Below are 26,825 nucleotides of genomic sequence, written 5' to 3'. Positions count from 1 at the left end.
CTTACGATGGCCCTAGTTGAAGTGGTTGAGCATTAGAGGAAGTTGACCTGTACTTGGTGGCTGCAGTGAATGAAAGGTGTATTTCTTTTAAAGACCAAACTGCAGTCTACACCCCATTTCCATGGGTTCAGTCAGATGCAGACCAAACATAGTGAATAAGTTCTGTCCTGAACACACATACACTTTTCTCTCTGGGTATTAGTTTTTGGAACATTGCGTTATGAAACTATTTCCATAGCATTTACACTGTATTAGGTGTCATAAGTAACCTAGAGGTAATTTAAAGTACATAGGAAAGGAAGATAGAAGTATAATGTGCAAATAATTTGCCATATTATATACCTGCTACTTTGTGTTGTTCTGGAAAATAAACTGATATAAAGAAGTGATACTCTTTATTGAATGTTTCTTATAATTGCCGTACAGCTGAGTCCATGCAAATAAAACTCAGTGTGATCCAACTCTATAGTACTTTATTTATTTAAAGATTCATGTTGGTAAACATGCTTGTATCCTGAATCTTATTTCATTTTGTGTAAGACCTAAGATTTTGTAGTTTGCGTATCTGTGCCATTTTTCTTTTGGAGAGAAACAAATCCATATTTGGTTACAAGCTATAAAATGAGTTTTTAAAAAGCACTAAATAATTTCTAATACACAGGGATTATTATTTGGTGTGATTGACCACTCTTAAGCACTATACAGTACAGTTTTAAATGGGCTTGAGCTCAGTTCCCAACAGTTGACATGTTGCCTTTAATGGTGTGTCCACGTTGTATGAGTGGATAAATTAACGTCTGAAACAACTGCTAGGCTAGCACCAGAAAAGCGATTCTTGAATTCGGTTTGAAACCTATTTCTCTATTACTGCTCCACAGGAGTCTGTAACAGACTATACCACACCTTCCTCTCTGCCTAACACTGTGGCTACTAACACTGCAAAGATGGAGGATACTTTGGTTAATAATGTAAGTAATGAGTCAGGAGCACAGCTGTCACTGTGCCATCCATTGCTAATAACAGCTGGCGGTTGTTTCTCTCATGAAAGCCATCAACTTTCAATTTAAGATCAAGGCTTATGATGATTAGATTGAATTTCATAAGTACTAATCCTATTAACCTGGTTTTGGGGGAGAATTTTTATCCTTAGGTCTCACATCCTACAAAGTCAGCATCTTATTTAGTTTATAAATCTATTATATGAAGCTATTTTGTAATGGACTGAAGTGTCCATGTATATATTTGACCATGACAACATTCCTGTGGTGAATGTTGGTATAATTGCTACATAAATGCTAATAAACTTAGGCCCTAATGTGAGGTGATGCTGAATCATGTTATAAAGTAGCCTTCTTTTCCCAGAGCTATTGTAGTTCAAGAATGTGTTGACCCAATCAGTGTATTTTTCCTAGCTCAGTTGACTGACATTTGAAATTTTAAACTCTACAGTGTTAGGTGACTAGTTTTTAGAAGATACTTGTATGATCCTTGTTTTGCAGAGCTAGTATGATAGATGTTTGGTGAGCTACTTTTTAAAGTATAGCCCTCTGGGATTACAGCAGTAAGCTACAGTAGCTGAGTAGCTGTCTTACTGAAATGCTAGTCTCTGTTTCGGTGTGTTTGTTTTGTTGTTGTTTTTTAAAGATTTACTTATTTACTTGAAAGCAAGAAGGGGTCGGAGTGATGCAGATCTTCCACCCAGTAGTTCACTGGCCGCACTGTCGGCATCGGGCCAGGCTGCAGCTGGAAACCAGGAGCTTCATCCTGATTCCACATGTGGGTAGTAGGAGTCCAGGCAGCTAATAGAGCCTTCATCCGGTGCTTCCCTAGGCCGTTAGCGGGAGTTGGGTTGCAATTCTATCAGCCAGGACCCAAGCATCACAAGCAGGAGTTTTGTCTGTTAAAAACACAACATTCGTGTCATTGTTCATTCTTTTAAACATCTTTGACAGATAACTACTTAGTCTCTTATTAAGGACCTTATGATTTTGAATGTAAAAGTCATGATGTTTGTCTTCTCAGATTTTTCTCCCATGGTTTCTATTGTTCAGCATCAAGTGTATCCAACTTCAGAAAGTTGAGCTGCACTGAGGGTCACTTAATTCCATTTTTATTGTGCAGTGGAAGGACTTCTGATACATAGCTGAGGAAAAAGAGCAGAAGGGACCCATCTATTTAGTGATGAAAGAGCTACCTAAAAGCCTTGTCCAGTGTTTCAGATTCATATTCCAAATCTGTCTTTTCTCTAGCCAGCTTCACTTGCTGTACCTTGTATATGGGATAAAGGAAACTTGGGTAGCAGAAAAAGGCTTGCTTTCAGATTTAGCTTAACAAATGTGAATTTATCTCCATAAAATTAACAGAATGACTATAGTGTTCTTTCTCATAAAAAAGGTATATGTTTAATTGGTTTTTCAGGAAATATATGCTCTTTTAGCCCAAACTGCCTTTTGTAAATATAATCTATGAAATGATAGTAAGAAATTTAAGAACAGTCTTTTCAGAATCCTTTAAATACTGGAAGCAAATTTCATATATATAAGTGAATAGTCTATATTTGGTTGAGAAAAGTATGTCCAGGGCATACAAGTATTTGCAAGCAACAACAAAGTTTGAATCAGGGATGATTCCAATGTTGGCTGATTTGTACCAACTGAGGTGGTAATTGTAAACTTAATCTAGTATTGACAACAGATGTCGTATGTGGAAAAATTTACATTTGAATGTTTGGTTTTTTAAATTTTTTAAATTAATCTGGGGCTTCTGTTTTATATGTAGAAATTTTGCTTAAGAAGTCACTTCAAGATGACTCTCTTCTGAGGATTAGTATATATTTTATGATCCTAACTGATAATATTTGATATTACACAGTATTACATGGTCATGTTTTTTTGGATATTTTGAATATTTAAATATTGGTGGTATTTTTATTATTGCACAGCTACTTTCTAGAGTTCTATGAATGTCCATACTATTACAGACTTCAGAACAACTGGATGAATCATTAAAAGCAAACATGCAAGTGTGATATTACATAATAAAATCCCAAGATCCAAGGACACAAAAACAACCAGTCCTCCCCCCCCCCAAAAAAAATGGTAGTGAGTTTCTAATCTTCCAGTTTCTAACCACATTTGCCATGGGCATTTTATTAGCCACAACAACAGTCTACTCTAATAAAGTAAGAGGAATGGTCTGTACTTTTCTCCTAAGATTACTTTTGTTCTTAAGTCTACTTATCAGATAATTGTTGTTTTGAAGTAGTCATGGTTCTCATACCATCACTGTCGCGTTAAGTCTGTTAGATTCATGGGTCCCTCTGACAGTAATTTCTGGTAACGGAGTCCTTCAATCTTCACAAAGAGTGACTCCAAAAGCTAACAGTGTCACTAATACCTGCAAGATCATTTGAAATACAGAACTTCAGACTCTAATCCAGATCAACTGATCTGAAAGCTAGATTTTAACTATCTCCCTATGATTTATGCACACAGTAAAATATGACCAGCATCACACTTTGTGTATGTGTGGTACTTTTTCTTACTAATTTATGCATTAAAATTTAGTATTTCTCTTTAAACTTTCTGTATAATTATCAACTGAGTGCAGCGAAACCGAAAAGTAGTCAGAGCTCATTTAAGTTGGCTCTGATAAAGTACCACTTTAAGAGTCCTTTGGCTTTATGTTCGTGGGGCTTTTATAGCAGATTTAGTTAGATTATGATGTGTGTTACGTGCCTTTTCAGGTGCCCCTGCCCAACACTCTTCCCCTCCCTAAGAGGGAGACTATTCAGCAGAGCTCCAGCCTCACTTCAGTCCCTCCCACTACTTTCAGCCTCACCTTCAAGGTATGTACAACATGCTCACTAAGGTCCTTAAATAGTGCATGCAAGAAGGTATGTTTTTGGTATCTGTACTACTATTATGTGGTCAGTAGCAATGCTGAGCAGTGGAATAGTATTACATTATACTTTAGAAATACGTCCTTACCTTTAAAGTGAGACCTATTATGCTTGGGAATGCATATGTTCTGTATATGTTCTGAATAACTCTTAAGGACCATGAGTAATTTCTCTCTATATAAGCTGTGTCCATAAAATACCAACATGGTATCACACTTTTTAATTTGTTAGTTCTATCTTCGGTACTAGTAAAGACAAAAGTATGTTTTCCTCCCTGTAAGTGATAATGTGAATTGAATAAATGTAATGAGGATGTAGTTGTTCAGTGCAAATATGTTTCATAAGCAAAATCAGAACTTCTTGTAAGACATCAAAGGAGACTCTTTCAGTGGTTTTTATGTCCAGAAATCATATTTTGAGTTATATGAGTGCTTTTTGGAAAGCTGTACACACACACACACACACACATATGAAAGGCAGAGTTACAGAGAGAGGGTGAGATATTCCATTCACTGGTTAATTTGCAAATGGCCGCAACAGCCAGAGCTGAACAGATATGAAGTCCAGAGCCAGGGGCTTGCTCCAGGACTCCATGTGAGTGTAGGGGCCCAAGCACCTGAGAACCTTGCTGTACTGCTTTCCCAAGCTCTTGGAATGAAACTGGATTGGAAATGAAATAGCCGGGACTCCAGCCTGCCCATATGGGATGCTAGCACTCAGGGCGGAGGCTTAGCTGACTCTGCCATGGTGTCAGCCCCTGATAGTGCATTTTTCAAGTTGCGTTATTTCAGAGTATTTTAAATCAATTGTCAACTTTGGGTTAGTCTGTGACTTAAAAAAAAAAAACAAAGGTGCAAGCATGGCATTAAGGAGTTTTTAAACTGCGTTTATTGCTCATTGATAATCTGTTTATAATCTGAGAGCAAACAACACTTGACCACTGTTCCAGCAGGATCTCCTAGGGTTTCGCTGGTTGCTGGTGAATCTCTGGCAGTGTTTAGAGTAGAGATGAGAAATAACTGTTCTGTGATGTGATCACAGGTCATTCCTGGACTGTTTCTAATTGGATTCCCAGCTTGCTGCTCATTTGTCTCCTTCCTCAATTTATTATTTTTACTTATTTGAAAGGCAATTTAGAGAGGGATCTTCCATCTGCAGTTTGATTCCCCAAATGGCCACAATGGCCGGGACTGGGCCAGGCATTTGGACTGTCTTCAACTTTTACTGGACACATTGAAAGTGAATTGAATCATATGAAGGGTAGCTGGGACTTTAATCAGATCCCATTTGTGAATTTAGTGTTGAGGCTGCTGCTTAATCGACTATGCCACAGTGTCAGCCCCGAGACTGATTTTATAAGACAACACGTCTGTGTTTAGCCACTCGTACTGTGCACTGTCAGTTCCTTGTGGCCTTTTGCTGGTTTGGGGGTTTTTGTTTGTTCAACTGAATGACATCTTAGCCTGTGTTCTATAGATTTTCATCATTATAATGTTTAAGGTAGTAGTCAACTTTCATGTAATGTCATCTTCAGTTATTTTTAATGCACTTGTTAATTAGAATGCTCATTCATCATTATCTTTCACTCATTTTAATATTTCAAGAAGGTATAATATGCTTAGAATTTGTGTACATTTAAATTGCATTTGCTTAAATTTTGGAGTATTCTGACATCTCTCTTGAGTAGTAGATGAATAGGAGGAAATTTGTCCTCTATATGTACATGTTTAATAAGTAAACACCTGGAGCCTTTGTATTGTGTAACATGAAATGCAATAATTAATGTATTTGCAATGCGCTGAAACAATAAGTATTACACTCTGAAATTGCTATAAACCACAAAATCTCAGATGGTGCATGCAAATTCTGTTTCCTTGGAGGAAACATAAGGGGTTTGTTTTAAAATAAAATGCATGCAGTGAACTCTGTTTTAAAATGGATTCCGAATAAAATATGTTTCTATTAACAAATCTTGAACTGTTAAAAAATTTTAATTTAGAAATTAGAGCTTAAGCACCCATAAACTTCCTAGCAGATGTGAGACATTAAGACCATGCTTAACTATCTTGGAGATTTACTTGAAAGGCACAGATACAGGGGATGACTCTGCATGTGTCGGTGGATTCCCCCAGTGGCCCCAGCAGCTAGGTGTGGGCCAGGCCAGAGCACAAGCTGGAAGCTTCGCGTTGTTTTCCCATTTGGGTTTGTGACAAAGGCCTGAGCATTCATGCCATCTTTTGCTGCCTTACCAGGAATATTAACAGGAAGCTGGATGGAAAATAGCAACCAGCATTGGGTGCTTCTGTCACGGCAAGCAGCCTCATGATCTTGTAGATGTCTGAGTTTGCCTCTTAACTTACTGTTCTGACTGATATTGTTGAAAACATAGGATCAATTTGTCTGTTCCCTTTTTTTTCTCTTAAGACTTACTTAATTTTGTTGGAAAAAATAGATTTACAGAAAGAAGGAGAGGAGATCCTCCACCCTCTGGTCTTTTCCCAAAATGGCCGCAGTGGCTAGGCCTGAGCTGATCCAAAGCAGGAGACCAGGGCTTCCTCCAGATCCCCCGCTTGAGTGCAGTGTCTCAAGGCTTTGAGCCCCCCGCTGTTTCCCCAGGCTGTGAAGAGGGAGCTCCTTTTTAAAGCAGTCTGAGAATACCGAAGTGTCTAATCTGTGCTGCTTACTGAAACGTCTGCTTGTTACATGCGTGGAGTCTTGAAATGTGGCTAGTCCAAGCAGAGAAGTGTTGTAAGTGCAGAATGGAAAATACCCTGAGTCTGGAATTTAATATTACTTAAAGAAAACAAATTATATTAATTTTACATTGATTTGATTTAATGTAGGTTTATTAGACTAAACAAAATGCTACCAAACATTTTAAGGCTTATTTATTTGAATGGCAGAGTGACACAGGGAGGGAGAGATGGGGACAGAGATTTTCCATCTTGCTGATTCATTCAGCAAGTCACCTGAACAGCCAGGGCTGGGCCAACCAAAGCTAACGATTGGAGTTCTATCCCCATCTGCCCCGTGGGTCACAGAGACCTAAGTACTTGAGCCGGCTTGCTCTGTTGCCCAGGTGCCTTAGCCAAGCAGCTGACTACTAAAGCGTGTGTGGAACCAACTTTGATTAGTAGTGCTGCTGTAGTCAGTAAGATGTGTTTCTGTCTTTCAAGAAACTGCAGCTAAAACCAGAAACTGGATGCAGACAGCTAGGGCCAGGACCTCAAACTCTGAATGTGAGATGTTGCTTTTGCACCCCAGACCTAAAACCTGTCAGGGTGTGTTGCCTCTTAGAGAACAGAGCATGAAACAGCCACCAAAATGTGGCCCACTGCTGCTCTTCATAAGTATTGGCCTAAAAAGAAAGAATGGAGAGAATGGAGACTTGCTGAGGACATTTGCTAGAAAGAGGCAGATCTTTTAGCTAGCTCCCAAAGGGAGAGGATGTAGAAGCTGTAATGTTAGTGGCAGTTCACTAATCTGTTGTTCAAGCCCGTAACAGTTCAACACATTCTATAAAAACAATTAACCCTCACTGGCGTCTGGTTTTCATGAAGGAGCACCTAAGTTGGAAATCCGTAGAGTCTTTTTTACATGATTTTGCCATTTTTTAAATTACTATTTTTATTTATTTTGGATTTTTGAATTTTAAGGTACAATTTCAGAGACTGGAATTCCCCCCCTAGACTCCCACCCCCGACAGATTTTCCCCACGTTGCTACAATAGTACAGTCCTTCCTAAGGAGTCATGATTCCATCAGTGTGTTATTTAAGTGTGCCCCGACATTGCTGGTACAGACAATGTCACACAGTCCAGCATCCCATTGTCGACACATATGCAACAGTTTCAGTGGAGCACTAGGATCTTAACTTGTTTATTTTTGTAGTTTTAAGATTGTATTTGTAACTTGAATAGACGTGTGTCTGTTCTGTGTTGACTTGGTTTTTGTCTTGTTTCATCAAATGTCCATTTGATTGCAGATGGAGTCTGCACGCAAGGCGTGGGAGAATTCTCCAAATGTAAGGGAAAAGGGCTCTCCAGTGACCTCCGCAGCACCACCAATTGCAAGTGGAGTCAGCAGCAGTGCCAGTGGACCAAGCACTGCTACTTACAATTCGTTCTCGAGCGCATCGATGGCTCAAATCCCTGTCGCTTCAGTCACTCCTACGACATCACTATCAGGTCGAAACTTTTTGTGCCATCCTTTAAATATATCTTGCGTTATTTAAAACTTGTGATATCCTGCTCACTCCCTGCCTCCAAAAGTGTTACGTAGCGGGGATCAGTGCTAGGACACAGTGCACTAAGCTGTGATTACCTGCATTGCACATTAAGTGCCAGTTCAATTTCTAGCTGCTTGCTACCAATCCAGCTCCCTGTCAATGCACCTGGGAAGGTAGGGGAAGATGGCCCACATCCAGGAGGACCCACATGAAGCTCGCAGCTCCTGGGCTTGGCCTGGCCCAGTGCCTGCCATTGGAGCCGCTTAGGGGAGTGAACTAACAGATGCAAGATCTCTCTCTCCCTCTCTCTCTCTGTCTTTGGCTTTCAAATAAAAGCCGTTTTTATTTATAAAAGACTTCAGATTTTGCTGAGGTACTTGACAACTGTTTCCTAAAAGTCCTGCCAATTTTTTTTGTTTTTTAAAGATTGATTTTATTTTTATTACAAAGTCAGATATACTGAGAGGAGGAGAGATAGAGAGGAAGTGGAGCTGCCGGGATTAGAACCAGCAGCCATATGGGATCAAGGCGAGGACCTTAGCCACTAGGCCACGCTGCCGAGCCCAAGTCCTGCCAATCTTAACTTCTTCTCACTGTGTATCTCTCCTAACCCTTCCCCCACCATAAATTTTAGATAGGAAAGAATAATTCTTTTCCTCCATATTTTTGTGACATTTTTACAGTTTGATTATCATTGATGAACTCAACAGTAACCTAATGTTTCCCTTATGTTTTAGATTTACAGAGAAAGGAGAGACAGAGACAGATCTTCTGTCTGCTGGTGTACTCCCTAGGTTGGCACAACGGCTAGAGCTGAGCCGAGCTGAGCTGAATCAGAGCCTGGAGCTTCTTCCTGGTTTCCCATGTGGGTTCAGGGACCCAAAACCTTGGGCCATCCTCCACTGCTTTTCCAGGCCTTAAGTGCAGAGCTGGATCAGAAGTGAAGCAGCCAGGGTTTAAACCGACACCTATATGGGATCCTGGCGCCTTGCAAGGGGAGGATTAGCCAATCTGAGCCATTGTGCTTGACCTGACATGTGGTCTTTCCGTTCAACAATTCCATTTTGGAGCCCAGTAGCTATAACCCACATGGGAGATCTGAAGGAGGATGCTGACTTCAGATTGGCTCAGCTCAACTCTGTCCATTGTGACCACATGAGGAGATCAGCAGATGGATGGTTTTGAAAATTTATTGCAAAAAAAAATATCTCAATTGAAGCTTTGCAGGTCTTAAGAGATCATAGATGTCTCTAAAATGCTTGCGTCTGGTGTTCCCTTTATCTAAGTTTGAAAACAAACTTAGATTATACATTACATTATAATTTCCGATCATTGTCCCAACTGTATTTTCCCCTCTTCAAAACCTTCTCAAGCATCTTCCTATGTCCAATTACCAAAGACTGTCTGCTGTAGACTTACATGACTGCCTTAGGACTCAACTCAGTCCACTTTAGTGGATATTATGGTGCTAGCTATGTAGGAAACAGGAGCTTGTGGGAGAATGATACAGAAACCAAGGGTATGAAGTTTGCTAGGTTTTTGGGAACCAATGGCTGTCTTTCTGCAAGTCTAGGTTCTTCCCATATCCCGTGAGTAGGATTTTTTTTTTCTTTTTTAGGTAACACTTAAGAAATTGTACTTTCATGATATAGCATGTGATATTTCTATACATGTATACACAGCAAACTATCCAGTTGGATTATATGTATCTGTCTTTCAACTGGCTTTCTTTATGGTGAAAACGTTATAAAGCCTCTCTGAGGGAGCTATACAACGTCTTCCCTAAGTAACCACTGGTTCAGTCCAGCTAGAGAGAAGTGTGCGCATGGCCTACAAGTCTTCAGATGCTCAAGTCCTTATGTAACATGGTGTATCTGCATTATTATGACATTATTTATCATACCTGATATAACAAACTCTGTAGCTGCTGCACTATTTAAGGAACAGTTGCAAAAAAGAATCTGCATGTTCAGTGCAGTTATAGTCTTCCGCTCAGTGTTTTTCCATGCTGGTTGATTGAATACCTGGATATGGACAGTGCGTTTGGACAGCCAGCAGTACAAGAGAAATATAATTAATTTTCTGGCCTCTTTGGTACCATCAGGAGCCTTGGTGGTTTTAAATGTTTTCCCCTTATTTCCTTTCGCTGAAATAGGAGCTGGTACTTACACTACCTCTTCTCTGAGTACCAAATCGGCAACAACTTCGGATCCTCCTAATATTTGTAAAGTGAAACCCCAACAATTACAGACGAGCACCCTGCCCTCTGCAAGTCATTTTTCACAGTTGAGCTGTATGCCTTCCCTTATTGCCCAGCAGCAACAGAGTCCACAAGTCTATGTGTCTCAGTCTGCAGCAGGTAATACTTTTCTATTGAAAACAAAAGCATTTTTAAGAGCTTATTTCTTGTTAGCTTTTTCAAGTTGTAGATGTTTGTGGTGTTTTTTGCAAATAGAAATGTCTCACCTTGACAGGAATCCCAGCAGTTGTTCCTTACACTGTGAGCTTAATTGCAAGATAATTTATGCATTTGACGTATTTCCAATCAGATTGTAAAAGTTTATTAGTTGAGTTTTGCAGCACTAAATAATGTTTAAGGGAGTTCAAGTAGGCAGACTTAAAGTTGGAGGGAGGGAATTTGCTGTTTCAGTAGGTGAAGTCATTTTCAGTTACTGCAGTATGTGGAATTTTTATAACATGTATATCCCACTGCCAGTATGAGAATGGATATTTTTTTCCAACCCTTAAAAAGTACTGGTGTATTGCACTGTATTTATGTGTTGTCTAGCTTTTCTATGGCTATATTAAATTTCAGCATATCCACTTATTGATATGTATTATGAAACTTAGTTTATATTTACTGTTTTAAAGCTTCTGAGGTTTTCTGCTAATTTTTCCTAATGGCCAATAGCTCAAATACCAGCTTTCTATATGGACACAAGTCATTTATTCGGTACACAGCATGCACGATTAGCTCCACCATCCTTGGCTCAGCAACAAGGCTTCCAACCAGGCCTCTCTCAGGTAATTATCAAAGATTTCCACCCTGCATTTGTTTCTTGGCCATTTTTATAGTTGTAATAGTTATCTTGTACCGCAAGTAACAAAATTTAACTTCAATCTACTGTTAGTAAACTAACGGCAGATTGTAAACTAACAGTAAAGTTTACAAATTTATCGTAGCTTAAAGGCTAACAGTGTACACAAAAGTCAGGGGTGGAAAAGAAATTTCACATGTTTATATGTTGGTTTTTGTTTCTTCATGTTTTCAGATGTTCATATGTAATACATTTGTATGGCTATATTTTTCCATGTTATTGCAGCCAGCATCAGTTCAGCAGATTCCAATTCCTATTTATGCACCACTGCAAGGGCAGCATCAAGCCCAACTGAGTTTGGGGGCTGGACCTGCTGTGACCCAGGCTCAGGAATTATTTACTTCTTCGCTTCAACCGTATCGGTAACTGCTTTCACATTCTTGTCTGCAGTAGTGAAAACTGTGTAATCGTTCTGCTCCTTTCTTAGCCTAGAAACTAGAATGCCTGTGTGATGGTATCCATCAAGTGAATAAGCTTATGTATTAAATACCGAATCTCCACCTAGAGTGGTTTGACCAGAACTAAAAGGAGTTTATTTCAGCTAACAATTTGTAGGTTGCACACTTAGGCAACCCCAAAGTCCAGCAGCTGATGGAGCCGGCCCATGGCCAGTGTGGAGACAGCAGGGAAGATAAAATGCACCAGGCAGGCAATAGAGAGAGAACACGTAGGCTGTTCTAGAATTCAGAAAGCCAAGCAAACCTCTTGTGAGTATAACGTCCTGTGTGCTCCCAAGGACAGACTTCCAGTTACCCAAAAACTCCCCACTGTGGTGATCATGGTAACAGGTTTACTATAAGCACGGAATTTACTCCGGCATGGTGTAAGTGATCTTTATTGAATATTCCTTATATAATGGCTGTTCGACCGTTGTTTAAACATTAACTCCTTAATTAATCCTCTACAACCACTTAGTATATTATCCCCATATGAGCAGTGAGGACAGTAAAGCTCAAAGAGGTTGAGTGTTCTACCGAAAGTTACACGGTTATCACAGAGTTTGATTTCAACCCCAATTATATGTGCTGTTCAACTTCTAAGAGTGAATAAGTGGGAGGAAAAACTGTGTGATGAAAGCAGTGTATCATGACACAGGCATTATTCTTACAGTAGGTTTGAATCATCAGGAAAAAAAGTAGGAGAGTTTAGGAACGTTGCAAAGATGTTCATTTGCTTTGGGGAATATGTTTTCATTTTTTAGAAGTAATTCAGATGAAATTGAAGGTTGGTTTTATTCATTTGAAAGTCAGAGTGACAGAGAGATCTTCCCCCCTCTGTTTTACTCCCCAGATGATGGCACTGTTGTGCTATAATGCTGGCCCCTGCATGTTATTTTTTCCTGGCCTTAATCCAGAATTTATTTATTTATTACCCATTATTCCAAGAAATCTTCTACAAGTAGAAGTAAAAGTATTTGCCTGAATTTTTAGTTGAAAGTAATCACATTTTAATGTCAGTAATTCTTGACATTAAAAATAAAATGTTAATTTAAATCTTGACAAACCATTGTCCTCTAGTATTTGTTGCGTCAAAGAAGCACTGTTGAAAAGTTTGCAACCATTTTACAACTCTGAAAAAAAAATAGTGCAGTGATAAATTAGTATTGTCTTTCACAGGCCTACGAGGTCAGACAGCAATGTACTCTCATTCTACCTTTGTAATCCCCTTTTAAGAATTGCCTTGAAAGACACATGTTGACTAGATCTGTTCAATAAAAATAATATATGATACAATTTTTTTTGCCTGGTAGCTGAAATACAGAGGTATTTCAGAATGCTGTTGGAAAATGTTAGATGATGCAAAAAATCTTGGGATCATTAGGGACCTAAAGTGTGTAGAAAATGTTTACAGAGAAAATTTCCATCTGCTGGTTCATTATCTTCTTGTCAGTTGAATATGATGCCTATAAAGCAACTGATAGCCTTACTTTTCTCAAAACTCATTTTGACAAGAGATGGGTCAAAGTAAAGGCCAGGAGCTTCCTGCATATCTCGTATGTGGCTTTAGGGGCCCAAGCACCTGGGCTCTGTCTTCTTTTCCTGGCACATGAGCAGGGACCTGGGTCATAAGGGTAGCTGGGACATCTCTCTCCTCTCTCTGTAATTCTGCCTTTCAGGCAGTTAAGTAGATCTTTGAAAAAAAAAAAAAAGAAAAGAAGCAACCCTTTTGTGGTTAATCTGGTATGTGAGGTACTGCTCTGCGTTGAGGCTTTTTAAATAAAGTGCATCGGTTTCTCAGGAGGAATGAGCCTTTTTCCAGAACTTTTAATGTAGGACTTTGTCTTATACAGGGCTGTGAATTTTTAAACAGGTTACTTTATACAGTCTGCGTTGTCTGCCTCTGCACTGCTGTGCCAGCCTCACCTCATTGTCCGTTAGGGTTTCCAGACTCCAGATACAGTTAACTTCTCACAGAAGCTTTCTCCCTTCACTGCTTCTGCAGATCGCAGCCAGCCTTCATGCAGAGCGGCCTGTCCCAACCGTCTGTGGTCCTTTCTGGTACTGCTATCCACAACTTTCCAACTGTCCAGCACCAGGAACTTGCCAAGGCACAATCAGGTCTTGCCTTTCAACAGACTTCAAATACTCAGCCAATTCCTATATTGTATGAACATCAGCTAGGACAGGCATCAGGACTTGGCGGTTCCCAGCTGATTGATACCCATCTTCTCCAGGTAGGTCAAGGGCGTGGCGTGATCATTGTATGCCTTTGCAGCAGATTATTTTAACGAAACATTTTTTTAGATTGATTCATTGATTGATGGGTTGTGGTGTTTTGTTTTGGTTTGTTTTGGTTTGGTTTGTTTTTTTGGAAAGGCAGATATACAGAGAGAAGAAGAGACAGAGAAGAAGCTATTCCATCCAATGGTTTACTCCCCAAGCGGCCACAAAGGCTGGAGCTGAGCCAGTCCGAAACCAGGAGCTCTTCTGGGTCTCCCACACGGGTGCAGGGTCCCAAAGCCTTGGGCTGTCCTTGACTGCTTTCCCAGACCACAGGCAGGGAGTTGGATGGGAAGCAGGGCTGCCGGGATTAGAACCAGCACCCATATGGTATCCCAGCGTGTTCAAGGCGAGCACTTTATCTGCTATGCTATCGTGCTGGGCCCAAGGAAGCGTTTTTTTAAAACAAAATGCAAAAAAGGAAAGAATCTTGATTGAATTTGAACTGTAATACTGCACCAAGGTGGAGGAATCCACCAGGGGGGAGGGGTGGGGGGATTCCCAGAGCCTATGAAACTGTCACATAATGCATAATAATTAATAAAAAAAAGTAAAAAAAAAATGCAAAAGATATTCCTTTTTAGTCTGTACTATAAATGGCTGAAGATTGATTTTTTTTGTTTTGTAAATTTTTTTCTAGGCTAGAGCAAATCTTACCCAGGCCTCAAATCTTTATTCTGGACAAGTACAACAGCCTGGTCAAACAAATTTTTATAACACTGCCCAGTCACCGAGTGCTCTCCAGCAGGTAAACTATGGCATGGTAAATTTCCTCAATTTTCTTTATTTGATTACCTTCATTATTACTTGATAATTTAAAAAGCTGTTACTTGAAAATTTACAAAGATAGCGAGGTGGAGGAATGGTTTTCAAACTGTTCGCTGAGCTCCTTAGAAATTCCATTGTGTCCGCTAGCAGAAGGTGTTTGTTTCAGGACAGTCACCTTACTAACCCGCTTGTCAGTCATTTCTGGGTTTGTGGGTTTGTTTGAGGTTTTTTTTTTTTTTTTTTTTTCCATTCCCTTTGTAAAAGCTGATGTCTGTTTGCTAGGTAACAATGACATATATGCGAGTTTCAAAACCATTGTCCTAAATGTATGCTTCATAGTTACATATCAGTGTAACAGGTGGTTTTTCTGTTACTGTTACAAGTAAAGACTTTGAGAACCATCAGACAAGTTTTATGCTTCGGATTGTGTGTCAAAGGATGGCTGTGTCCCTGTCCTCTGCCATGTCGTTAGTGAGCTGAACTCTGGAAAAAAGGCAAATCACTAGCAGTTTGCCCAAGAATAACTGCTTCAGATTGCTATTTTATTATCTTGTTGTCAGTTGAATGTGATGCCTATAAAGCAACTGATAGCCTTACTTTTCTCAAAACTCATTTTGACAAGATCTGAAACAAAATCTAAAATACCAATTTGGGAACTTGTAACTAACTACTGAAGTTATGTGACTGTCTAGCTAAAGTTTATTGATAAGTACTGTTGGTGAATTCTGAGATGGTCGTAATTATTTCAGAGGAATAGCTTCTTGTGTTAGTGTTTCCAGCTCCGATGCTGGCCTAGTAGTGGTATCGCTTAATGGATCATGTTCCCTGCAAAGAAAAAATGGAAATAGTCACTAAGCAAAAGATTTGTGTATGTGAGGTGCATTAGATTGGTAGATTATATTGAAAGTTTTACTCCAAAAAGTATTTGAAAAGTTGTGTATAATTAGGAGGGGTATTTATACAATTGATCGTCAGAAAGTGCTACAGTTTCTGTCCTCTTGTTTTCTAGGTTACGGTCCCTTTACCAGCATCTCAGCTTTCCTTGCCTAACTTTGGGTCTACAGGGCAGCCCCTGATTGCTTTGCCTCAGACTCTCCAGCCCCCATTACAGCATAGCACTCCCCAGGCACAGGCGCAGAGCCTGAGCCGGCCTGCACAAGTAAGCCAGCCTTTCAGAGGATTAATCCCCGCTGGAACACAGCACAGCATGCTCGCAACCGCAGGAAAAGTGAGTGAAGAGAATAGCTTGAAGACGGTGTGTTCAGACATTTGTGTTGTAGTTTCTGAAACTAAATGCATCAGTTTTTGCCAGATCACAAAGCATTCATAAATTTTGTGAATGAACTGGCTGTATAAAGTCTAAAACATGCTTATTTAGTAGAAGTCCTTTGCTGCTGGGAATCCATGATTATCCAGGCATTCCAATGGAACATTTGGTTTTGTTTAATTTCCTTTGCTAGATTAAGCTTTCATGCACAAGACCCTAGGAAACTGAGCGCAGCACTTAGCTTACAGTACTGAAGAAATGTTAAGTCTATTTTATGCTTTTTCTCAGATGTCTGAAATGGAACTGAAAGCCTTTGGAAGTGGCATTGATATGAAACCAGGCACACCTCCAATCGGTGGCAGAAGCACAACACCAACTTCTAGTCCCTTCCGGTAAAATGGACATTTCAATTTGTCAGTGAAATTTCAGAATAGTTGGTCACCATGCATATGCCAAATAATTTGTCATTATTCCTCTGCTACGCGCAGGTAGTAAAATATTCTGATCGCTTTGTCTAAATTAAGTTTTTATTTTTCTAAGACTTGGCATCTGTCATACTTTCTTTTTAAGAAACTTCTTTTAATACAGTGGCAAATCTAGCTAGTGTTCTGTTTGATTTCTGCCCCTGCGGTGTGTCTCTTACCACAACATTTGGTAACTCACACCAATACATTTCTATTAGCAGACAAGCATTGTCTCTCCACATTTAGCAGCGTTCCCTTAGAAGTACTGTACTGACCAGTCACGGTTTCTTTCCAAGGGCTACTTCCACAAGTCCGAACAGCCAGTCCAGCAAAATGAACAGCATTGTCTATCAGAAGCAGTTCCAATCAGCCCCTCCCACTGTGCGAATGACACAGCCGTTCCCTACACAGTTTGCACCCCAGGTGGGCAAATATAAGTGAGAATGAATACTTATTATTTGTAAATGTTTTCATCTGGTTAAGTCTCTGGTTTTATGGTTTGGGCATACGATTAAAATGAATGAAAGGATTTGTTTTGACGATAAGTTTACAGTATTGCAATATGTTCTTTGTAATTTATAGCTAGACAGAGGTAGTAATTGTTTGGTTAGGATTCCCCACACAGCTCTAATCACTTAAGTCCTGGTTTTTGTTTTTATCCTTGAAGAAACTGAGTTTTCAGCGAAGGGTCCCAGTGCTTGAACTTTTCTAGGTTTATAGTGGGGGGGACTTTTTGTTTTTGTTTTTAATCGATGTGAAATTGAAGTAACATTTCTTAGTGAAAAATTAAACTTGATAAGAAATCTCACGACGTACAGTTGTTTCCTGAGAAGACACATTTGTAAAATTAGTATTAATTTTAATTTGCAGATTGTATTTGGTCAGTGTGTCTTTTTGGCAGTTGTACCTTTTTAAAAGATAGCACATTTAATAGCCATTCCTGTCCCTTGAGAATTTGTAGCTGACATGCTAAAACTACTAATGTGCAGTAGCACACTTTAGCTAATTTTGCTGATGATCTAAACATGCCTATTCGTTATGGGTCCCTGTTAACGCATGGCATAGTCCAGAAACTTCCTTTTATTGGCAGGATGGGCACAGATTTACTCTGAAATAAGCCAACCTGTTCTAGTTGGCGGTATTTTTTTTTAACAGTTCAATGTTGTATGTTTTGTTTTTTTCACTCAGATACTCTCTCAGCCTAACCTGGTCCCTCCATTGGTAAGAGCCCCACATACTAACACCTTCCCAGCGCCTGTTCAGAGGCCACCAATGGCACTGGCCAGTCAGATGCCTCCTCCGCTGACCACAGGCCTCATGAGCCATGCTCGTTTGCCACATGTAGCCAGGGGTCCTTGTGGATCACTATCTGGAGTCAGAGGTAATCAGGCCCAGGCTGCGTTGAAGGCTGAACAAGACATGAAGGTTAGTAGAGTGTTCAACAGCCAACGGAGCGAGAGTGTGTCTCTGAACTATGTTTTGAAGTGCCCCTGGACCCATAACCATACAGCCAGGCATTCACAAGACTTTAGCAAGTTAACTACTTTGATTTATTCCCTTTTTAATTTCCTTTTTTTGTTGTTGTTGTTGCTTGTGTTTTGTTTTGGCTCTTTTTTTATCCCTCCCTTCCCCCAGCCTTTTTCTCCCTGCTTCCCCCCAACCCTTTTTTTCCCCATGTATAGTGAGGAAATAACGTAGCACTTTTAACTTTGTGGCCAAGTGAGTGACTTATAAAACATGTACCTTGGGAAAATCTGAGTTTCTAGACTGTTTTTGGAATAGTTAAAAAAAAAACAAAAAACGAGTGAGTTCTTATGGGCTTCCCAAGTTCTGTTCTTTTTTTAATTCTGTTTTCGTTTTGTTTTGTTTTTTTCCCCTCCCCTTCTCTCCCACCTCCCATCCCATATCTGCACTGATATAGTAATCACAGTTAAGTGTAAACCATGGATTTTCAGAAATAGTATAGATATAATACATATCTTGGGTTTTTTCTTCCCTTGTGATTTATACAGTTTTTTTTTTAATTGCCACATGAGATGGCCATATTCCATAATGGATTGTGCGGTTGTAGATGAACTCAGAAAAGCACTTTGGGATCCTTCGGGATGGTAGGCCTGCTAGTGGAGAATGCCTTCTAGGAGTCTGTGTGGGGACACTTGTCACAGCATAATTCTTCCCTGTCTGCCTGGTTGCCACTACGCGATCAGATATGATGAGAACAGAAATTAGAAACACATCCATGCTAATCCCATTGGAGAAATCAGTAGTTGATAAAATGAGGTTTCTTTCTGGGTTAACATCCCTTGTATTTCTTACGCTGGGTGATCAAATTTAAGCAACCCTGAAACAGACTGTGGTGCTCCCTTGTTTTAGCAGGGCTGTTTGCCTAGAGTTACATCTAGTCATTACTATTAAAAATATTAGTATGTCTAAAAGCCTTGACATCTAGTTCTGCTCTTAACTCTTTGCAACTTGATTTCCAAGCATTCTTATGTTGGAAATACATTCGAGTTGAATAGTTTAATGAGGTTGGCTAGGATTCAGATTTCTTGGAAATTGCTTCATGTCTTTCAGTTGTATAGATTGTCAGTAGAACATGACAGATTTTTTGTTTTGTTCATTTTTGCTTTTTAATATGTAAAAAGTATAGATATTTAAGTTTTAGTTGTGCATTACGGTGGTACAATTTACACATTGGCGTAAGTATATTCTTTGGGGCACATATTCGATAAAATTAAGAAATTATTTTGCCAACTCAGAATGTGGTAGGAGCTATCAGAACTTAGTGATCAAGTGAAGTTGTAGTTACTAATTTCTGATGCTCTTCCCCTGCAGAAGAGAGCTGTGGGAAGAGGACTCAGCCACAAGACATTTGGTCCTAGGTGTTGGTAATGCCACAATATAAGTGCTTCCTTTTCATTTTGTTGTAGACCACATATTGATAACTAGTTTTTTTAAGTGTTACCTGTATGTTTTCAGATTTGCCAGCAGCCTCCTTAGATAAAAGTTGATAGCAATAAGATTATTCCAGAAAATATTTTTTTTAAGAGGGCAGACTTTGAATAGGTGGTGGGAGGTGGTCCTGTTATTTCAGTGTTAAAAATGATCCCATGGGAAATTTTCAAAGATAGGAAGAAATCTATTCATTACAAGCTCGCAGATCAATGAGGTACCTTTGGCTTGGTCCAAACCAACATGGGGAAGACTGGGTTTGTGATTGGTGTAAGAGTTTGAACTGAGATTGATGTGACTTTGGTGATGCTGGAGTGTTTTCAGTTGTTGTTTCTCATTTTTTAAGGCAAAGCAAAGAGCAGAGGTTCTTCAGTCCACGCAGCGGTTCTTCTCTGAACAGCAACAGAGCAAACAGATAGGAGGCAAAGCCCAGAAAGTGGACAGTGATTCGAGTAAACCTCCTGAAACACTGGCTGACCCTTCTGGGGTCTGTCAGGACAAAATAGAAGAGAAGCCATCCCCTGCACCCACCATAGCCTCTAAACCTGTTAGAACTGGACCAATCAAACCTCAGGCCATCAAAACAGAAGAAACAAAATCTTAAAGGCTGTGGGTTATTGCAGGGATTGGGGAGGGCGGGGGGAGCAGGGAGAATGAAGTCTGATGATGCCTGTGACATTATCGTGTCTAGAGTCTGTGGAGTGCACAAGGGACAGAGGAGCGGCTCACACAGCTCCTGCACCCGTAGGAACGAGGCTTTGCAAGCTTTCCCCTTCTGTGTAACATGTGCTTGGTTGATGACCGTGCAGCTCCGGTCAAATTTATATACAAATATTTGCACAAGTTTCTCAAGTGCATACAATCTAGACCTAACAGTCCTTAATGGTCAGGCAAAACTACAGAATTCAGAGGAAAACAGCACTGCAGAGGAATAGTTGGGCCTGAACAATGTGGTGGTCCCAGCCAAAACATGAGATGTGGCTTCTTTGCTGCCTTCTGTTCTTTGGATATGATTATGGCATTGATTGGCTTGCAGGCAAAGAACTGAAGATGACTGGTGCTGGGTAGAGGAGCCTTATTTTTTTATTATGGCAGCTTTGCTATTTTTGTAACGTGATTGAGTTGACTACAATCAAAGTACAGTGGTAACCGATCTCCCCTTCTTCCCGGATGAGTGAGCAGGTGGTGTAATATTGATGTCAGCATCCTTGAACCTGCCAAATGAACCATGTTTGGCGACTGCTTCTGATTCAAGTGGTGCTGTGTGTTGCTTGTGATCCAAAGCTTTGAAATGCTATTTTGGCATCTCCTTTTTGTCCATGGAGCTCTCAACATTCAAATGTGTAAAATACGAGTTAGGTTGGATCTTGCTTGCCTCCTCTCCAGCATCTTCCTATGAATCATTTTTTTCCCGTTTTTTTAACGGTTTTGGTTTTCTTTTTTGTGTGTGTCTGTGTGGGTTTTTTTTGTTGTTGTTGTTGTTTTGTTTTGTTTTTTTAGCCGACATTCATGAAAAAACAGTGAGTACCTAGAACTGTGCCACTACTAAAAGGAAATCTCGGCAAAGATGGTGCATTTCTTTACTGAGCTGTGTCACACCATTCTCTGGGCCCTCTGCTGGAAAAGTAGAATCAAGTCTCAAATAATGCCTTTGAACTGTATCCTCTAGTGTTGTAGCTGTAGGACAGTACTGTGCCACGCCTCTGTGGATGTAAGATACCTTGTACTTGCTTTATGACACGTAGTAGTGACTGTGCTCTATCAGAACTCTGTAATGATGCTACTCTAGAGTGTGTTCTTTCCAGATGATTGAGAAACTAATGAAAAACAATGGTGCCAGGTACCACAGCCGTAACAGAACTTTGTTGTTTTGGGGTGTTTTGTTTTTGTTAATGGAGTGTTATTTTGTTCAGATGACTGCAGAACCTGGAAAAGCTGTTGCTGCTATTGATACATAACATACTGCTATTACTGATCTTTTTATATAAATATATATATATACATATATATAATTGAATTTTTGGAAACTAGCTGTGATGTCAACTTTGAGAAAAGTATCCGAGTTTACCATGTTGAGTTGGCATTGTACAGAAATTAACAGCCATATTGGTCTAGAAATGTTAAACTTTTTTTCCATTTGTACAGGGGTAACGCACTGTATTAAATATGTAAGGTCTTATCTACATGGGTTTGATTACAGAACTAATAAAGTATTCTCTAAATAATGAATCCTGAATTTCTGGTCTATTCCTGAAATCCAAAACCAATGATCCTGCATTATGCTGTAGGAGAAAATGATCATTCAAAGTCTTGATTTTTGGTTTTCAAGAATTTAAATTTGGAGGATAATAGTCGTGGCTGTGGTTCTCAGGGTTGTCACAATACACTCTTCAGTGGAAACAGTTTGTTATAAAGAAGGACATCTTGGGTCTGGTGCAGTAGCCTAGCAGCTGAAGTCCTTGCCTTGCATCTACCAGGATCCCATGTGGGTACGGGTTCTAATCCCGGCCAGCCCCACTTCCCATCCAGCTCCCTGCCTGTTTTGCCTGGGAAAGCGGTCAAGGATGACATAAAGCCTAGAGACACTGCACCCATGTTGAAACCTGGAATTGGCTCCTGGCTTCTGGCTTTGGGTTGGCTCAGCTCCAGCCTTTGCGGCCGCTTGGGAAGTAAATCAGCAGACAGAAAATCTGTCTCCTCCTTTTTTGTGTACCTGACTTTCCAATAAAAATCATTAAGAAATATCTGTGGAGCGTGCAGAGGGCACATGTAAAAAGCAGTTTTCCTCTGGGCAGAAGTTGCAGTACAGAAGGTAGAGTTCAGTGTTTATTTGCGCTTTTGTTTGTCATGTTTTTGTCACCTCATTTGTTTATCATTTTGTATAGTTTGAAGTCAAGTCCAAGGTGCTGCAGTTGCTTTTCCTAAAACCCCATTTCCAGGGCATGTGGCCTCCAGACCAGCTCCATCCAAGCTCTTCACTTGGTCACAGATGAGGTATATGTTGTGCTTCAGGGTTAGTTTGATACCTGAACACTTAAATTTTCCTGGACTAATTAACCTTGTGTGAACTCGAGCTTTTCAGTTTAAATTTTTTTCTTGGAATATGACCTAAAAATGGGAGGAGGAATGTTATGAAGAATAAGTGTTTCTCCATACTTACATCATTCAAATCTTTTACTTTTTCTTTTACTTTGTGTTTTTTTTTTTTTAAGATTTTATTATTGGAAAGCCGGATATACAGAGAGGAGGAGAGACAGGAAGATCTTCTATCCGATGGTTTACTCCCCAAGTGAGCCGCAACGGGCCGGTGCGCGCCGATCCGAAGCTAGGAACCAGGAACCTCTTCCGGGTCTCCCACGTGGGTGCAAAGTCCCAATGCATTGGGCCGTCCTCAACTGCTTTCCCAGGCCACAAGCAGGGAGCTGGATGGGAAGTGGAGCTGCCGGGATTAGAACAGGTGCCCATATGGGATCCCAGGGCGTTCAAGGCAAGGACTTTAGCCACTAGTCCACGCCGCTGGGCCCTACCTTTTTTTTTTTTTTTAAGATTTTATTTTACTACAAAGTCAGAAATACAGAGAGCAGGACAGAGAGGAATATCTTCCCTCGATGATTCACTCCCCAAGTGAGCCGCCCTGTGCTGCACCGATCTGAAGGGGCTGTGCAGCTCCGCTCCGGGACCCCGGCCCCCTCTACCCGTGGGGGCCCCCCTCCCCGCTCTTCCCCTCTACCCGTGGGCACCCCCACTGCTCCCCTCTACCCCGGCCCCCTCCTCGCTCCTCCTGAGTGAAAAACATCCTCACAGAAGTGATTCTTCAGGTCGCCTTCTTCTCTTGGGACTCACCTTTAGTGCTGTAATCCTCCTGTCTAGCTGTAGTGTACTCTGCGTAAGTGACCCTTGGCTCCCCACAGCTCTGCACGAAGGTGGTCACCCACCCATTCCTAGCTTACCTCCAGTCGAATCCCCTGACAGCCTGAAGTTAAGGTAGGTGATAGGGAAAAAGGCAGTGCTGCGCCTAACCTCTCATCTCCTGCTTTGAGAGATGGCCTTGGATGCATGGCTCTGGGGTGAACTTGTGTGAGGACTGGCGGTTTCTGTCCAATGTGACACTTGGGCGTTACCCAAAACTCTGCACAGGATCTCCTTGGCCCGACAACCCGACCGGGTATTCGAGGGCCACTCTCCTCTACTGTCCTTGAACATGGGCAGTAATGGTGAGGAACCTGATCATCCTGCGCTTAAGGCGCTAAATTACATGCTGAAGTTTCGAGGGTTAGAAATCCTAGGTGCTCAGGCAGTCAAGGTCTGAGGGACCCTGGTCAGATTGGCACCCGTAGGTAACATTGGTTAATTTATTTTCCCACAATACTTGGCAAGGGAGGAGCAAAACTGATGCTCAGGACATTGGCCCTGGCTCACCTCAGCCGCCCCAACCAGAGCTTCTGGGCAGCTCAGAGGGCAGGAAACCACCCCCAGCTCAAGGGGAGTCAGAGCACAGCGCCAGTTGCAAGCATTCTGTTCGGGCAGCGTGAGGTACTCCAGGCCTTTCCCATTAGGGTTATCCCTGAAGGGAACTGCCCAGCGGAGTGTGATTCCTGGAATGCAGGACTTAAAGCCATGCCAGGAGCGAGCCTAACTCTCCCTGGGCCAAGGCTACTTGCTCATTATTGCCCTAAGAAATTGTTTCAAGTGTGAACATTTTCTAATTCTTTCATGCTTATGGCCGCCCCTGTCCAGGAGGGCAGTCCCCTCCAGTGGGTCCATTTGTCCGTTGGAGGAGTGCCCAGAGTTTATACTTACCTTCTGAATTAGATCTGCCAGTTGATCGGGGGGTCAGAGAGCTAGCCCTTATTTGTTTAGACTGAACCAGCCAATCTTGCGGCTGGGGTCTCCACAGCGACTGGGCCCTGGCTGCTTGGGTCTCTGCAGCTTGAGGACCCTTAACGCCAGGGTCTCCAAAAGCGGCTCGACCCCCTCGCTGCTGGCGTCTGGGCGGGTCTCCACACCAAGGGGTCGCAGCCGCGCGACGACCGCCTTGCTGCTGGGGTCTCCCGCCGCACGAGGAGCCCCCTGAGCGGCGGGTGGTCTCCAGCAGCGCCACAACTCCCTTGCAGCTGGCCTCTCCCGCCGCGAAGGGACCCACATCCTGCCGCGGGGGTTCCCAGCAGCACCACAACCCCCTCTCGCGGCGGGGTCTCCAGCAGCGCCACGTCCCCCTCGCTGCTGGGGTCTCCCGCCGTGCGAGGAGCCCACTCCCGCCGCAGGGGTCTCCAGCAGCGCCACCACCTCCTGGTGGGCACAGGCTTTCTGAGCTCTAGCCAGATCAACACGAGCAATCCTAGCATCCAGGTCGGGGTCCCCGAGAGTATTCCGGCGCACGTGTTGTTGGAAGATCAGTGCTCCAAGGCCGAACATCCGCTAGGCCACGCTGATGGGCCCCAGCTTCATGTATTTTTGCATGTGTGGGGTGGTGGTTAGGGTGATGTGATACACTACTCGGCCTTCCTCGGCCTAGCTGGATGGTGTCTGGGCATGTGGACCCCTAAGCCAGGAGCAGGTGTATGGAGAAGTAGACACCAGAGGTCACCAGCCATCTGCAATAGGACGTTCCAGGCCCTAGCTGCTCCAGAGAGCACCCTGCAACATGCAGCCCTGCTGCCCAGCACATATGATGGCCGGGGAGCCACCAAGCCCGCACAAGGGAGGGCTTTCAGGGCCTGTGCTTCCTGCACAGGACAGGGTGCACAAAGCTGCCCTTTTTTTTTTTTTTTTAAAGATTTTATTATTATTGGAAAGCCGGATATACAGAGAGGAGGAGAGACAGAGAGGAAGATCTTCCATCCGATGTTTCACTCCCCAAGTGAGCCTCAACGGGCCGGTGCGCGCCAATCCGATTCCAGGAACCAGGAACCTCTTCCGGGTCTCCCACGCGGGTGCAGTGTCCCAAAGCTTTGGGCCGCCCTCGACTGCTTTACCATGCCACAAGCAGGGAGCTGGATGGGAAGTGGAGCTGCCGGGATTAGAACCGGTGTCTATATGGGATCCCGGCATGTTCAAGGCGAGGACTTTAGCCGCTAGGCCACACTGCCGGGCCCACGAAGCTGCCCTTTCTACCTCTTGCTAGCACTTGAGGGGTCAGCCATCCCTGTCATGTGCTTTGGAGGCAGGAATTTGGCCTCACAGCCTCCAGCCAGATGCTGCTGCCCTCTTGTTCACCAGGGAGTGCTCCACCCTCCTCCAGGGATCCTTCTGGACTCAAGACTCTTCCTCCTGCTGGTCAGCTGTGGACCATCGGCCACTGCTGATGTGCCACCTTCCACAAGACATCCCAACAGCTGACATCTGTTCTTCACAGAGGTCCTTCTCTCCAGGACAGGTAGAGTAGCAACATGCCTGGATCCCTCGTCTGTACCGGCCGCTCTCACAGCACGCAACGGCATAAGTTGTGCAAGCCAGGGGGACAGGCACCTTCAGCAGCCTGGTGAAGGAGCTGCTGAAGGGTCCAGCAAGGGTTGCTGTGGTGTGGTGTGTGTGGTGTGGTGTGATGTGGTGTGGTGGTGTGTGGTGTGTTGGTGCGGGGTATTGTCCCAGTGGGTCAAGCCACAGCCTGCCAGGTGGATGGCCTGTACGGGTGCTGCTTTAAATCCTGGCTGCTTCCCCTGCAGTCCAGCTCCCTGCCGATCCTCCTGGGAGAGCAGCAGAGGATGCTGCAGGGGCTTGTGCCCATGTGCCCGTGTGCCCCTGTGGGAGATCTGGAGGGAGCTCCTGGTTCCTGGTCTTGTCCTGACCCAGCCACAGCTGGCTCTGGTGATGTGAGCCAGCAGATGCAAGAAAGATTCTGTCTCTCCCTCTCTGTTCCTCTGTGCTTCCAAGAAAAGAGGACAGAAGGAGGCAGGAGGGAGGAAGGAAAAGACAGAAAGCTGCCGGCCTCCTGCGAGGGAGCATGCTGTGTGCTGTGCTGTGGCTCTAGACTGCTTTTGTCTGTCAATGCAGACCCCCAGGGCGTGCGTAGGGCTTCCGTCATGGGACTCGTGTGCAAGCTCTGAAAAGAGTGTCCTTGAGAGCAAATGCCTCTCTGAGCTGGGGTGCCTCCCTTGATTTGGCAGGAGAGCCTTGGATGAGCGTCCTGCAGTGAGTCCTGGTGGCCACGAGAGGGCGACCGTCGCAGTTCGTTTCTTTTCTTTTCTTTCTTTCTTTCTTTCTTTCTTTCTTTCTTTCTTTCTTTCTTTCTTTCTTTCTTTCTTTCTTTCTTTCTTTCTTTCTTTCTTTCTTTCTGTCTGTCTTGTCTTTCTGTCTTTCTTTTTTTTTAACAGATTTATTTATTTTATTCCAAAGTCAGATATACAGAGAGGAGGAGAGACAGAGAAGAAGATCTCCGTCCGATGATTCACTCCCCAAGTGAGCCGCAACGGCCGGTGTGCGCGCCAG

At 42.4% G+C, this 26,825-nt stretch overlaps 1 protein-coding gene across 10 annotated transcripts in view; it reads left to right on the top strand.

Moving 5' to 3' along the window:
• Window positions 1-20,834, top strand: part of PRRC2C (proline rich coiled-coil 2C) — an 80,018-nt gene extending 59,184 nt beyond the window's left edge. For 4 of the 10 annotated variants that reach the window (XM_058660662.1, XM_058660664.1, XM_058660661.1 and 1 more), the window contains exons 23-35: window positions 879-968; window positions 3,746-3,847; window positions 7,886-8,087; window positions 10,284-10,487; window positions 11,040-11,152; window positions 11,452-11,588; window positions 13,669-13,900; window positions 14,587-14,709; window positions 15,724-15,942; window positions 16,270-16,373; window positions 16,742-16,868; window positions 17,634-17,870; window positions 19,744-20,834. In XM_058660662.1, the coding sequence (XP_058516645.1) occupies window positions 879-968; window positions 3,746-3,847; window positions 7,886-8,087; window positions 10,284-10,487; window positions 11,040-11,152; window positions 11,452-11,588; window positions 13,669-13,900; window positions 14,587-14,709; window positions 15,724-15,942; window positions 16,270-16,373; window positions 16,742-16,868; window positions 17,634-17,870; window positions 19,744-20,001 (2,148 nt within the window). In that variant the 3' untranslated portion in view covers window positions 20,002-20,834. Of the gene's footprint in view, window positions 1-878; window positions 969-3,745; window positions 3,848-7,885; window positions 8,088-10,283; window positions 10,488-11,039; window positions 11,153-11,451; window positions 11,589-13,668; window positions 13,901-14,586; window positions 14,710-15,723; window positions 15,943-16,269; window positions 16,374-16,741; window positions 16,869-17,633; window positions 17,871-19,280; window positions 19,334-19,743 lie in introns of all 10 variants that reach the window. The other 6 variants (XM_058660665.1, XM_058660663.1, XM_058660666.1 and 3 more) reach the window with 5 other exon arrangements.
• Window positions 20,835-26,825: the final 5,991 nt, after the last annotated feature.

This window comes from Ochotona princeps, chromosome 2 (genome assembly GCF_030435755.1).
Source record: "Ochotona princeps isolate mOchPri1 chromosome 2, mOchPri1.hap1, whole genome shotgun sequence".
Classification (NCBI taxonomy): domain Eukaryota; kingdom Metazoa; phylum Chordata; class Mammalia; order Lagomorpha; family Ochotonidae; genus Ochotona; species Ochotona princeps.
Note: the sequence above shows the minus strand (reverse complement) of the source record. Positions and strands in the feature narration are given on the sequence as shown.